General features: G+C 65.1%; 1 protein-coding gene across 1 annotated transcript in view; it reads left to right on the top strand.

Moving 5' to 3' along the window:
* The first annotated feature begins 338 nt into the window (after positions 1-338).
* The window catches only part of LOC111520480 (laminin subunit alpha-5), a 59,471-nt gene continuing 47,459 nt past the window's right edge, over positions 339-12,350 (top strand). Inside the window, exons 1-7 of the mRNA XM_026447236.1 lie at positions 339-407; positions 4,448-4,494; positions 4,945-4,992; positions 5,099-5,200; positions 5,311-6,034; positions 10,434-10,586; positions 11,736-11,812. Coding sequence (XP_026303021.1) covers positions 339-407; positions 4,448-4,494; positions 4,945-4,992; positions 5,099-5,200; positions 5,311-6,034; positions 10,434-10,586; positions 11,736-11,812 — 1,220 coding nt within the window. The remainder of the gene's footprint in view (positions 408-4,447; positions 4,495-4,944; positions 4,993-5,098; positions 5,201-5,310; positions 6,035-10,433; positions 10,587-11,735; positions 11,813-12,350) is intronic.

The raw sequence follows: 12,350 nt of genomic DNA, 5'->3' as shown, positions 1-12,350 counted from the left end.
ATACAGAGACAGAGATACAGAGACAGAGAGACGGAGACAGACAGATGGAGACAGGCAGAAACGGAGAAACAAAGAGAGACAGAGATAGAGACAGAGAGATGGAGACAGAGAAAGGCAGAGAATGAGAAGCCTGAGGGAGAGTCAGGAGAGGGAGGAGTGGAAGGGGGATGCCTCCCTCTGCCCCAGTGGCCCTGGCTAGCCGAGGCACACAGCAGGGGCTGCTGGGCCCCACCAGGGCGCCCGCAGAGGGGATGAAGCTCTGTGGGCGTTCATGTGGCTGGAAGCGGCTGACTGTGGGGCCTGGGCATTGCCCTTGCCGTGTGGGAAAGCCGACCACGATGAGGGAGGCCTTTGCAGAGCGGCAGGTGTTCCCGTCCATATGGGATCCCCAACCAGATGTCCCATGGGTGAGGGGCCCGGCCAAGCTGGCTGCCTCTGAGGGGCTCTCAGCCTAGGAGGCTGGGTTCATGGGAGACATTTGAGGGTGGGCTCATGGGGGCCCTGGCCCCACCCAGGGCGCAGTCCCAGGTTCCTGCCCGGGCTCTGGCTCTGCCCACTGGGCCCTCCTGGGAAGTCAGATTCCTCCTGGGCTTCGAGGCCTTCTGGCCATATAAGGCCGTCTGTGGGCACCTCCTGGAGAAGCTCAGAGCCCTCACCCCCCCCCCCCGCCCCATCCTCTATGAGAACCAGAGCTCAGCCAGGCAAGGAGAGAGGCAGGGGAGGGCCTGCTGGAGCCATGGTCCTGTGGGGGAGGAGGGCACAGGCAGGCCAGACCCCAGAGGCTGAGGCTCAGGGTCCCTAGTCACCCCGCCCAGCATGCTGGGGCGCCCCCATTCCACCTGTTTCCCCTGGGGCTCTCCAGGGCTCCCCAGTCTAGGCCTGAGGCAGGCAAGTGGTAAGAAGAGGTGTACAGGGTAGGGGCCACAGTTAAATAAGATTAAGGTGACAGCTGGAAACGTGGATGCTCAGCATTGGGGTGGACGCTGCAGCCGTGTGCCACTGCATGTTTACCGTGGGTGATGCCTTTTCTGGGGCTCCCCACAGATCTGGGGGCAGGAGTCCTGGACTCTGCCTCACACCCCAGCAAGGTGCTGAGAGGTGCCCTGACAGGGGCCCCCACTTGAGGGAGGGGATGTGTTGGGGTCCTGGGAGCTGCCTTGTTACTGGACTGGCCTCTTCCCTGCCAAGCTGTAGGTGGTTAGATACCAGGGAGGTCCCAGGGCCCCCCGCTCCTTCCCTCCTAGAGGCTGGCGGGGTGGAGGCTCCCCTGCACCCAGCTACACACGCCAAGGCCGGGGCAGGGGCGTCCAGGTGGGATCCTGGACTCTGGACTTGCCGTCGCCAGGCAGACCACCCCACAGAGCTCCACGAGGCCCCCTCATTTCTGAGCACCCCAGGTTTGTCTGCTTGTCATGGGGCCGGGCCCCCCCTGCACAGGGCACCGGTCCAAGCGCTTCTCCTTGCCACTTGGGAAGAAAAGGAGCTGGGTGGGCGAGAGGAGCCTCTCGGAGCATATGTGGAGAGCCCAGGAGCCGGGATGTTGACCCTCTCCAGGTCTCCCACACTGGGCACCCCCTAAGCCTGTCTGTGCCCCCTCTTGCATGGGGGCCCACCTCAAATCCCCCATGTGTGAACCCAGTGGCGGCCTTTGGGTCGGGCCCGCAGGGGTCTTGGGGAGTGGGCAGGCATGAGGCGTATGACCCGCATGGGTGACTTGTCTCCTGGAGCACTAAGGTGGTGGCCATGCTCCGGGCGTGGTGCCTGGCCTGGAAGGCTCTGAAGAGCCCCAAGTCTGTGGAGGGGCCCGTGAGCTGGGCACACACAGCAAGTGGCAGAGGGGCCAGGGGCCAGGCAGCGGTGGGTCATAATCCTCCATTCCTGGTTAGCGTCAACCCAGAGCCTGGCCTCTATGCCTTCCAACAACCATGTTCCCAGAGGCCATCAGGAACCCAGTAGTGGCCCAGCTGGGGTCACAGCCAGGGAGGAAAAAGCACCACTCCTTCCAAACGGGCTGTTTCCAGACCCTCCCCAGGCTAGGAATGCCCGACTCTCCCTTGGCCCCATCCTTCTGGCAGCAGGAACCTGTGGACCCTCGGAGACTGGAGGCAGGTGGCAGCCCTGGGGGAAGGCGGGCTCCAGGCCTGGGGCAGGGGTGTGGCTATGGCTCGGGGCCTCCTTGGGCCCCCATTCCTTTGAGGCCAGCCTCCAAGGTCTGCAGTTCTGGGCTGGCTCTTAGAGTAGACAGTCCCAGCTGAGGGCAGTGGGGGCCTCCTAGGCCAAGAGGCCCAGAAGCTCTCCCAGTCCGCTGGGTTTATGCAATCCTGATGAGTCCTTGTATTCCCGGCACATGCTGGTCTGTGTCCTTCTCCCAGAGGACTGAGCCAGCCCATGCAAACAGTTCAGAACCAGCCTTGCTGCCTGCTCTCAGCTTCTCAATTTCACGGACAGGGTTGGAGGTTCTTACCGGCCGGCTCCCTGGAAGGGCATCCCAGCAGCCCTGAGAAAGGGACTGTGGCCTCTGATATCCCAAACCACAGCGCTGGCGTTCCTCCAGACCTCATCCCGCTGAGACAACAATCCCAGTTCTAGAGAGGGAGCCACAAGGCCTCACCCGCAGGCCCTGCCCTAGCAGGAGCCCAGCCTCCAGCCCTCCTTCCTGTGCAGCCCTGCACAGCCCCTGCTTCCTTTTGGGGGCTTCTCCCGAGGGTGCAGCACCCACTTGGACCCTGGGCTTGGGACAGGAGGATTTGCAGAGTCATCTGTTAGCGATTGTGGCTGCCTGTGACGCAGCTGAGAGTGGGCGAGGGGGCACCCCATGTCCTCAGCACAGCTGTGTCCCCAGGAGGCTCCCAAGGTCAGGAGTTCAAGACTCACAGCTGAGTCAGATGTGCCTGTGGCCTGGCCCTCAGGGTCCCCCACAGCTGCCTGCACGTGTGGCTGAGTAGGGTGGAGGTTCTTACCAGCTGGCTCCATCGAAGGGCATCCCAGCAGCCCTGAGAAAGGGACTCTCAGGAATGCCACTGCAGTAGCACTGGGGGCTCCTCAGCGGGCCTTGTCCCAGGGCTGGGGAGGATCTGAGACCCCTTCGCCAGGGCAAGGAGTGCCCCTACATCTCTCGGGCTGCCACTGACCCCTGCCCCCAACCCACCTCCTCTCGGGCTCCGTCACCCTGGAGCTGGGTGGGCAGGGGCTCCAGATCTTGGATTGTCCCTGGAGGGCAGCCAGAGCCTGGTGGGACAGAGGCTCCTCCACGGCCCTCCCCTGGCGAGCCGCCTCCTTTTACCCTCCCCTCCACTCCCAGACTGGGCAGCTCCCTCCTGTGGATTCAGGACAGAACGTGTTTGGGGGTGTGGTGCTGTCTGACCTGTTGCAGGGAGGAGGACTACGTCAGGGACAGGTGCCCGAAAGATGCCCAGTAAATAGGAGTAAGAAGTGAATGACGGACAGACTTCCTCTCATCTTACTAACTTGCGTGCTCTTGATTGACCCCTGGCCTTTTTGGCCTCAGTTTCCCCATTGGTAAATAGAAGAGGTGCCTGGGCTGCACAGGACTCAGAAAGACAGGAGAGATGCTCGCTGGTCTGTTTGGTGATGACTCACTGGAAGCATGACAAAGACAGCAGGGGGTGGGGGTGGGCAGAGATGAGCTGCCCCTCCCCAACCCCCCGTGTGTAGCCTGGCTGGGATGGCCCCTCAGCCCTCCATATGCTCAGCTCCTGCCCCAGCTGCCCCCTCCCCAGTCCGTGCACCAGCAGGCACAGGGTGGGGGCAGAGTGTGGGCTCTTTACCCAGCCCCTTGGCCACATTCTCTTGTCCACTGCACTCCCCGCCTGCCTGCCAGTTGCTCCTGGGGCAGCTGTCTGCCGGGAAGCGGTGAGCCTGGTGATTAACCCTGCTGGTGCCGGCGGCTCCGACTGACACAGCGCATTCTCAGGGCCGGGGCCCGCCCCCCCCCGCCCCCCCCCCCCGCCCGCGCGCCCCCCCCCCCCCCCCCCCCGCCCGCCCGCCGGCCAGTGCCCAGGGATGGCAGAGCAGAGGCCTGGCGGCTTGGCCTGGTCTGGCCGCTAGGGGGCTTAAAGGGCTCCCTCCCCCCCCACCCCCCACCCCCCGCAATCCCACCCCTCCAACCACCCGACCCTCCAGGGATCCCAAGAAGCACTCAGGGTCTCAGGAGTCTCCACCTCCAGTCCCCCAGGCTGTCAGAGCCCCAAGCTGTCAAGGGGGAGCCCAGAGCCAGAGCACACCGCCTGGGGCCAAGACCCCATGTGGGGACTCGCTACTGCCCAGAGGCCGCTCTCTGCCTCACACAGGATCTAAAGCAGCTCAGAGCTGGACTCTGCACCTGGATTGCGGATTCCTTGATGTCTCCCGCCCCCTCTCCAGCCAGCTCCTCCCCACTCAGAGCTTCTCCTGCCAAGGGGAGCCGCCTCCTTTCTCCCTCCCCCAGGTGGGAGAACTAACAGTGAAGTCAGGGAAGAATTGCCGGGCCGGAAAGTAGGAGAAGGGAGAGGGTCACATCGCCCTCCTGACTCCGTAGAGAAAGAGCCACACATCCTCTTGGGACTTGAGATTTGTAGGAGGCCAGGGCGCCAGGAAGGTGTGCAAGGTGTACCCTCCAGGGACAGCGGCTAGCTCAGAACCCCCACCAGAACCGCTGACCAGCGCCCAGCAGACCCACCCAGCCCCCCAGGACTGTCCAGGGAACCCAGTGAGAGATGAGCCCACAGCCCATCTGGGACCATGGCCCGCCCAGCTGGCCTGGCTCAGGGACGGGGGTTGCTGCCAGCTCGGCAGCTGCAGCCCCACCCCGCCACCACCCCCTCGGGCTTCCCTGGAGGCAGATTTGGCCCCGGAGCCCAAGGGAAGGAGGAGACCCAGGGCCGCCGGCACCCAAAGGCAGACGAAGACCTGATCTCGGCCTCTAGGTCCTGTGCCCTTTGCCAGGTGTCCTCCAGCCGCCGACTGTGGCAGGAAGGTGTGCGCGGCTGTGCAGTGGGTTGGAGGCCAGGCCCACAGAGCTGGTGGAGTCCACGGGGCCCCGGAGCACAGGTGCTCAGCAGCTGTGACCAGAGCCCCCCCCCCCCCCCCACCTCCTTAGGAGCCAATCTGGAGGCTGTGGGGCCATGAGCACCGCCCCCCGTCCTCTAAAGGGGGCTATGGCTGCAGGCCAGCCCCTCCTGCCCCATTTCCCTATCGGAGAGTATTTTTAAGCCCGGCTGGGGCAGGCAGGAGCCAGGCGGAGTTGAACCTGATCTGATCACCCCAGGAAGCAGGGGGGTCCCTACCTAGGCTCCCCCTGTTCCTCTGCAGATGGTCATTCGCGGCTGCAGAGGGCACCTTCCCGCAACCAGCAGGACAGACGCTGTCGGGGGAGGAGCGGGGAGGCCGAGAGGTGCACCAAATTAGGGGAACAAAGAGTGGGCCCCTGGGCTGGGAGGAGCTGGTGGACGCGCTGGGGGCCAGAGCGCCGCGGGGAGCGCGAGGGTCGCACCCAGGACCCGGAGCTACGACCTGGGCTGGGGGCGCGGCGGCGCCGTGGTCCCACGGCCTGGCCCGAGGCCAGCAGGTGCCCCTTCCGGGAGGCGGCCGGGCCGGGGTCCGAAGGGTTAAGGCCGCCCGGCCGCCCCTCCCCCTCCTCTCCTTCCCCTCCCCCCCGCCTCCCCGGACCTCTCCCCGGGGCGCGGGGCTCGGGCGCTCGGGCGGGCCGGGGCGGGGCCTGACGTCCGCAGGCGGAGCGAGCCCTGCCGGCTGCCTGGCTTCAGACCCGCCGGGCTCCCGCCGCGCGCGCTGTCCCTGGAGCGCGGGGACGCGGCCCGGAGCCGGGAAGATGGCGAAGCGGCTCTGCGCGGGGAGCGCACTGTGTGTCCGCGGCCCCCGGGGCCCCGCGCCGCTACTGCTGGTCGGGCTGGCGCTACTGGGCACGGCGCGGGCGCGGGAGGAGGCGGGCGGCGGCTTCAGCCTGCACCCGCCCTACTTCAACCTGGCCGAGGGCGCCCGCATCGCCGCCTCCGCAACCTGCGGGGAAGAGGCCCCGGCGCGCGGCTCCCCGCGCCCCACCGAGGACCTTTACTGCAAGCTGGTGGGGGGCCCCGTGGCCGGCGGCGACCCCAACCAGACCATCCAGGTGAGCGCAGGGCGGGCCGTGGGGCATCCTCCCGGGGCACTCGGACCCGGAACGCCGGCCCGGCCCCAGGGGGAGCGTCGTGGGCCAGGGCGAGTCCAGGTGCCGACTCTGGTTCCGCATGTTGGGGGCCCAAGAAGGCACCCCGACCCGGCTGCTCCGTCTGGGCCGGGAAACTTCGCGTCCCTCCGGGAAGGCGGAATTAAAGTCCCCGGCATGGACCCGGGAGCGGCCGGCGCCGGTCCAGTTCGGCTGCGGTGACCGGGGCGGGAGGGGGGCCGAGCCCAGTCCCTGGCGGCCCCAAGTCCGGGATCCCGGGGAGGGCGGGACTTGGCCTCCGCCGCCTGCTGCCGGTGGGGAGGGGGCGCAGCTCCGCCCCACCCGGGACAGGCTGGAACCTGCTGGCCTCTGGATGGGGTGGGAGGGGCCAGCTACCTGAGGCTCCCACGGCCCCCTCTCAGAGGAGTCGAGGGACTCGGCGAGACCTCCAAAGTAGGGGAGGGCCAGCTGCGAAGTTTTAACTGGGGCTGGGAACACGTGGCTCCCAGGAGGGGCAGAATCTCTGCCCAGCAGGTGGTAGGGTCCGGGGGGCTTCAGTCTCCCAGGGAGATGTGTTTTCAGGCCCTGAAGACCCCCGGGGTGCGTGTCCCCTCCCCAACAAGCCTTAAACCTGTAGGCAGGTTCTGTTGGCCGGCTCCATGCATGGACACCTAACCTGGAAACCAAGGCTCCTGGCCCTCTAGGCTTAGGCTGGGCCTGGGGTCAGCCTTGGGTGAAAAGCAGCAAAGTCAGCTCCAAGGGCTCCCAACCGGCCGCTCTAGGCCCATTCCCCACCTCAGCCCCACCTTAGGGAGAGTCTAGGTGGTGCCCGGATTCCCACAGCTAACCCCCGCTGGACCCTGTTCTGGCTGGGGGGCTCCAAGCAGGTGTCAGCGGCTGTCCAGGGCTCAGTTCCCCCATCTGAAGTGTGGGCTTGAGGCCTCCTGTCTCAGAGGATTGTGCTGGGCTTAAGAAGAGAATGGAGAGCCCAGGAGTCCGGAGAGGCTCCTCCCCCCTCCCCCAGGGCCAAGGTGGTGGGGCAGGCAGAGGGCCCGTGTAACCTGAGCTGTCTCCTCCCTGGTACCTCCGCCTTCCTGGAAGGAGAGACTGGGGCAGGGGCGAGTAGCTGCAGATCTGCCGGGTGGGGGCAGAGGGCCCTGGAGCAAGACTTTGTGGGGATGAATGGAGGAGCCTGGGCTGGGCCCGCCCCCTCTGCCTGCCCCACCACCTTGGCCCTGGGGGAGTGGGGAGGAGCCTCCCCGGACTCCTGGGCTCTCCATTCTCTCCTTAAGCCCAGCACAGTCCTCTGAGATAGGAGGTCTCAAGCCCACACTTCAGATGGGGGAAAGCCGCTGACACCTGCTTGGAGCCCCCCAGCCAGAACAGGGTCCAGCGAGGGTTAGCTGTGGGAATCTGGGCACCTCCTGGCTGCCCCCTTATCTGGTCGACTCAGAGGGGCCGGGTGTGAGGAGGAGGGGCCTGTGGCTGTCTCCTTGCCGGCTACCGCACCGCACCGCACCGCACCTCAGAGGGCCTGGCTGAGCGTCCCCAGATGAGATTTTGCCATTCGGGCAGGGGAGGCTCCAGGTGCCCTCTGAACCTCAGACCACCCCCAACCACCTGCCTGTGCTGCATGGCTGGGGGCCACAGGCCCCCTCCCGGATCTGTCTCCTCTGTGGGGGCGTATTACCCCTGTCTCGTGAGTAAAGGGCCAGCCTGTAGTCGACGCCCCTCTCCTCTGCCTCAGCTGTGTGGCTTCCCTCTGTCAGCCTCAAGCTCCCTGTCTTTAAAATGGGCACAGCGTGCCGGCCTCCCTCACCTGAGACTGTGCGCTTGGCCTGAGGAGCCTGGGAAGCGGCCACAGTTTCAGTGGCAGCTATGGGCTATGGTGCTCCATGCCTCAGAGCCGACTTGGATGAGAAACCAGCCGGCCTTGCCCAGCTCATTTCTAACAATAGAGGCGAACCCTTCTCTTCCAAAGTCTTGAGCCCTGAGCAGCGAGTGCCCCTGTTCTGAGGCTGCCAGATATGTAGAAAGATCGGCTGGTAGACATGAGCTGGATGGTCTGTGACCTTGGACGCCTTCTTCATCTGAGAGCCACAGGTCTGCTGACTGCCCTGGCCGCGGACTGGGCATGTGAGAAGGCCTTGCCAGCCGATCTGGAGTAGAGCCACGGGTGGGGCAAGGCAGGCAGGCACAGGAGGTGCCCAGGCGATGAAGCCGCAGCTCCATCCAAGGGGACTCACTAAGACTTTGGGGCCTGGAGCCGGGCAGTGCGGTCTCAAGGCTGCAGGCCAGGGGCTCTCAGGGACCCTCTGCAGGAGACGCACATTAGCTGGGCATCCCAGATGGGGGTTGGGGTGAACCCTGCTGGGCAGCTGGAGCAGGCAGAGTGCAGGGGGAGGTGGTGGCCCTTGCAGCCTCAGGTGGGCATCAGGGGATCCCTGGCCGGCCCAGCCTGGGAAGGTGGGGACTGGGCGGCCAGGCCAGCATGGTGACTTATTGGAGGGGGAAGTCCTTACCAGCCCCTCGGCTGTTTCCTAGCTCTGTTCTCACGGGACCCTCCGCAGCGGAGGTGGTGGGAGCCTGATTTTCCCAGCCCTGTCCTCTGTGGCTCAGTGAGTGGCCGAATGGGGACTGGAACTGCCTCCCAATAACTGGACCAGCTCTGGCCCAGGCAGGGACTGAGCAGTTTCTTCCCTGACCTCCTGGAAGGGTAGAGACTGACCCTTGACCCGCAGCCTTCCACTCCGCTTCCCTCTGCTGCTTGTGTGTCTGGGAGGGTCTTGACCAGCAAGCAACCTTCCCTGGAAGGCCTGGCTGCCCCAGCCAGAGGGCCCTGCCCACACCTACCTTCTCCAGGCGCCCCCGGCCCCACCCTGAGCAGGACCTGTGTGTGCCGTGCTGTCAGTGAACTCTTGAGTTTGGGGGTCACCATCTAAGCTTGGCAGTGCGGCCTGCGGGTAGGGCTCGTGGTGCTTAACTGGGTGTCTTCAGTTGCTCTAGCCCCGTCCACGAGACTGCTTAGGTGTTGAGCTGGGTACACAGCGGGAATAAGGCAGGTGTGGACCCTGCCACTGCAGAGCTCTGGGGGACCCCAGCGAAGTCCCCAGATAATTCCAGATCTCATACATGCAGTAAAGGAAACGCAGCAGTGGCCACACTGGGGGCTGCAGACTCAGAGGCCTCAACCCCAAGCCTGGGAGGATGCCTTTGTGTGGACGAACAGCAGGTCGGTTTCCCCGGGGGGGGTGTGGCAGCCAGGACCCGGCTCTGCCCCGTCTCCTGGTCCCAGCCCCGGCTCCCAGCACTACCCCTCCCCTCCAGGATGTAGGCCAGGACCCTGCTGGGAGCCTCCTCTGTTCCCCACTCACCCATGCAGGGCAGACCCGGGACAGAAGCGGCTGCCAGGCTGTGTGTGAGCCGTGAATCCTCACGGTGGCCCTAGGCAGGTGCAGCCTTATCCCCACTCTTCAGATGGGGACATTGAGGCTCAGCGGTTGCTGTGACTTGGCCTCTTCCCAGGACTCCGAAGCGGCAGCCAGGAGGCCCAGGCCCACGTGCCGCTGCCCACACCTCCCCTCTGGGGCCGGTCCTCAGAGGCTGCCGCAACAGCTGAATTCTGTTTGTCTGGAGACCCGAATCCAGAAGCCTGTGGGCAGGATCTGGGGGTGGGGTGGGGTCGGCTGCCTGGATCCCCACCCTGATGGTCCTTCTGTCTGCAGCTCTGCCCTCCTCCCCTCTCTGCCCCCTGCCTTGCTGCATTTTGTCCAAGCCTTTCTGGAGCCCCTGGCAAGGCCAGCGGGGAGGGGTGGCCGTGCCTTGCCCCGCTCCTGCCCCTTTTTGCCCCCTTGGCTCTAGACACATTGATCCACCTTGCGGTTTACTGTGAGACGCCTCCTGCCCCCAGGGCTCGTTGCACTGGCACCCCCTCTGCCCACAGCACACTCTCCCTTACCATGTAGGGCTCAGATGCCACCCCGCTAGACAGGCCCACCGAGATTTTCCCACCCAAGGCAGATGTCCCTCTCCGTCCCTGTTCTTCCTCTTTCATCTGCGCCATGAGCAGCTCACATGAGCCACCTCCCCTGAGTCGGAGGAGCTGCAGGTGCTTAGCGCACGTTTGCTGAGCAAGTTGGTGACGGGGGTGCAGAGGCTGGGCGTGGAACCCGCTCAGTGGGGCCAGGACTGGTCTCAGGGTAGGAGGGTGACTGGAGGAGGAAGGGGGTCCCCGGCCCTCCTTGGCTGTCTGACCCTCCCGTTCCCCCTGCAGGGCCAGTACTGTGACATCTGTACGGCTGCGAACAGCAACAAGGCACACCCGGCGAGCAACGCCATCGATGGCACAGAGCGCTGGTGGCAGAGCCCGCCCCTGTCCCGCGGCCTGGAGTACAACGAGGTCAATGTCACCCTGGACCTGGGCCAGGTAGGGGCCTCCTTTGCCTGCTGCAGCGCCCGTCTCTGTGTCTGTGGCTGTCGGGCCTACGTTGGGCCACTGGACCAGAAGGCGAGGTCTCCACCCTGAGTGAGATCTGGGGCCTGGGAGGCTGGACTTGGTGGGAGGGGACAAAGGCATGACGGTGGTCACCTTTTGTTTGTGCTTTCAGCATCCCCACGACACAGGGAAAGGGGGTGCTGATGGGGGTGCTTCCAGAGGCCACAGAGTTTGGGTGGGGGTGCTGAGTAGACAGCTTGGGGCCAGGAGGGCAGAGGTGCTGTGAGCAGTGCGGTGGGGCCCCCTGCGCCAGGCGCCCTGCTGTTGAAGGAATTCCTGGCGGGTGCGGGAGGGGCCGCAGGAATGCAGAGGAGGCTGGCGGAAGTGGACATTCCTGGGATACCTGTGCCGAGGTGGCGGCTGCTGAGGGTTAGGTGGGGTTGGGTGTCTGTTCTCTGGTCCCCAGCTCTGGGCTCTCCTTGGCCTTGGAGGCCCTAAGGTGGGCCTGCCTCGTTGCCAGCTCTGAGCAGCCCCAGATAAGGGGTGACTTGGCCTATGTACCCGGGCTTGAGGTCCTGGCCTGTAAAACGGGCCAGTAATCTTGGTGCTTCTTGAGTCAGGCACAGTGATGGGGCAGGTGGAGGAGGCTGGGCCTGAAAGCCAGTGCCTGGAGTGGGGGCTCCAGGGCTGACCCAGAGGCCTGCGTCCCGGTTGGCTTGGTCGCTGTCCCAGTGTGTGACACGTGGGTCTTCACTCCTGTCTGAGTCTCTGTCCCTGCCATTGTCCTGAGGGTGTTGGAGATAGAGGAGGTCTCCCTGGAGCCTGGCTGGAGGGCTGGCCCCAAGGGGCAGGCGCCTTTGACAGCCTTGGTGGCCTGCAGACCTGGCCGGGGGTGGGCAGGCAGTGAGGGGAGGGCTCAAGCCCCAACAGGTGGCCTGGAATTTCCAGGCGTTCCTGAACTTGCTCTAGGGCCCTATGGAGAAGGGTGGGGAGCTGGGGAGGGGTTGCCTGTCCTGGGCTCCCTGCCTGCCTGCCAGGCCCCTGGCCCTGACCTGACTTGGGTCTGGGTGTGGCTTTGCCTGTTTACCTTCATCTCACTGGGTTTCCCCGCATCTGGTTCCCCTGTCCCCTGGAGCCTAGGGGTCCCTCATCTCTCTGGCACAGCAGCAGAGGCCCCCCGCCTTGGCTGCAGCGGATGTGAATTCTCAGCTGCTCCGGTGGGAAGCTGGGAACTGGGTACTGGGTTCTTCCCGCCCCTCCTCCTTCGAGGAACTGGCGCGGCTGGGCTGGGGGAGGGGAGATGGCCCGGTCTCCACGGCAACCCCAAGGTGGCTGCAGAGCCAGCGGGCACAGTGCCTGATATGCCTGGGTGGGGTCAGGGAAGATGGGACTGACACTCAGCCCCACAAGTGTGAGCTTCACCACCCCTTGGCTCTGGAGCTCTCTCTCAGCCTCGGGGCACACCTATGAACTGGGCTGGAGATTTCAGGCCTGAAGCCAGTTTGCTTTTAGATTGTTCTGGGCCAGAAATCAGGTTCCACCATGTGAGCGTCTTGCCTCTCCCAGCCTCAGTTTCACCAACTGTAAAATGATATGGAGGGAAAAGGAACCCTTTCCATTCCACCTGGGAAGCAGTCCCTCCACCCACCCACCCACCCACCTATCCTATCCCATCCCTCTGCCTGCTCACCCACCCACCCCACTACCTACCCACCCACCCACCTGTCCCTCTACTTACCCCCTACCCACCCACCC

Source organism: Piliocolobus tephrosceles, chromosome 20 (assembly GCF_002776525.5).
Source record: "Piliocolobus tephrosceles isolate RC106 chromosome 20, ASM277652v3, whole genome shotgun sequence".
In the NCBI taxonomy this organism is placed as follows: Eukaryota; Metazoa; Chordata; class Mammalia; order Primates; family Cercopithecidae; genus Piliocolobus; species Piliocolobus tephrosceles.
The sequence above is the reverse complement of the archived record's forward strand: the minus strand, read 5'-3'. Positions and strand labels throughout refer to the sequence as shown.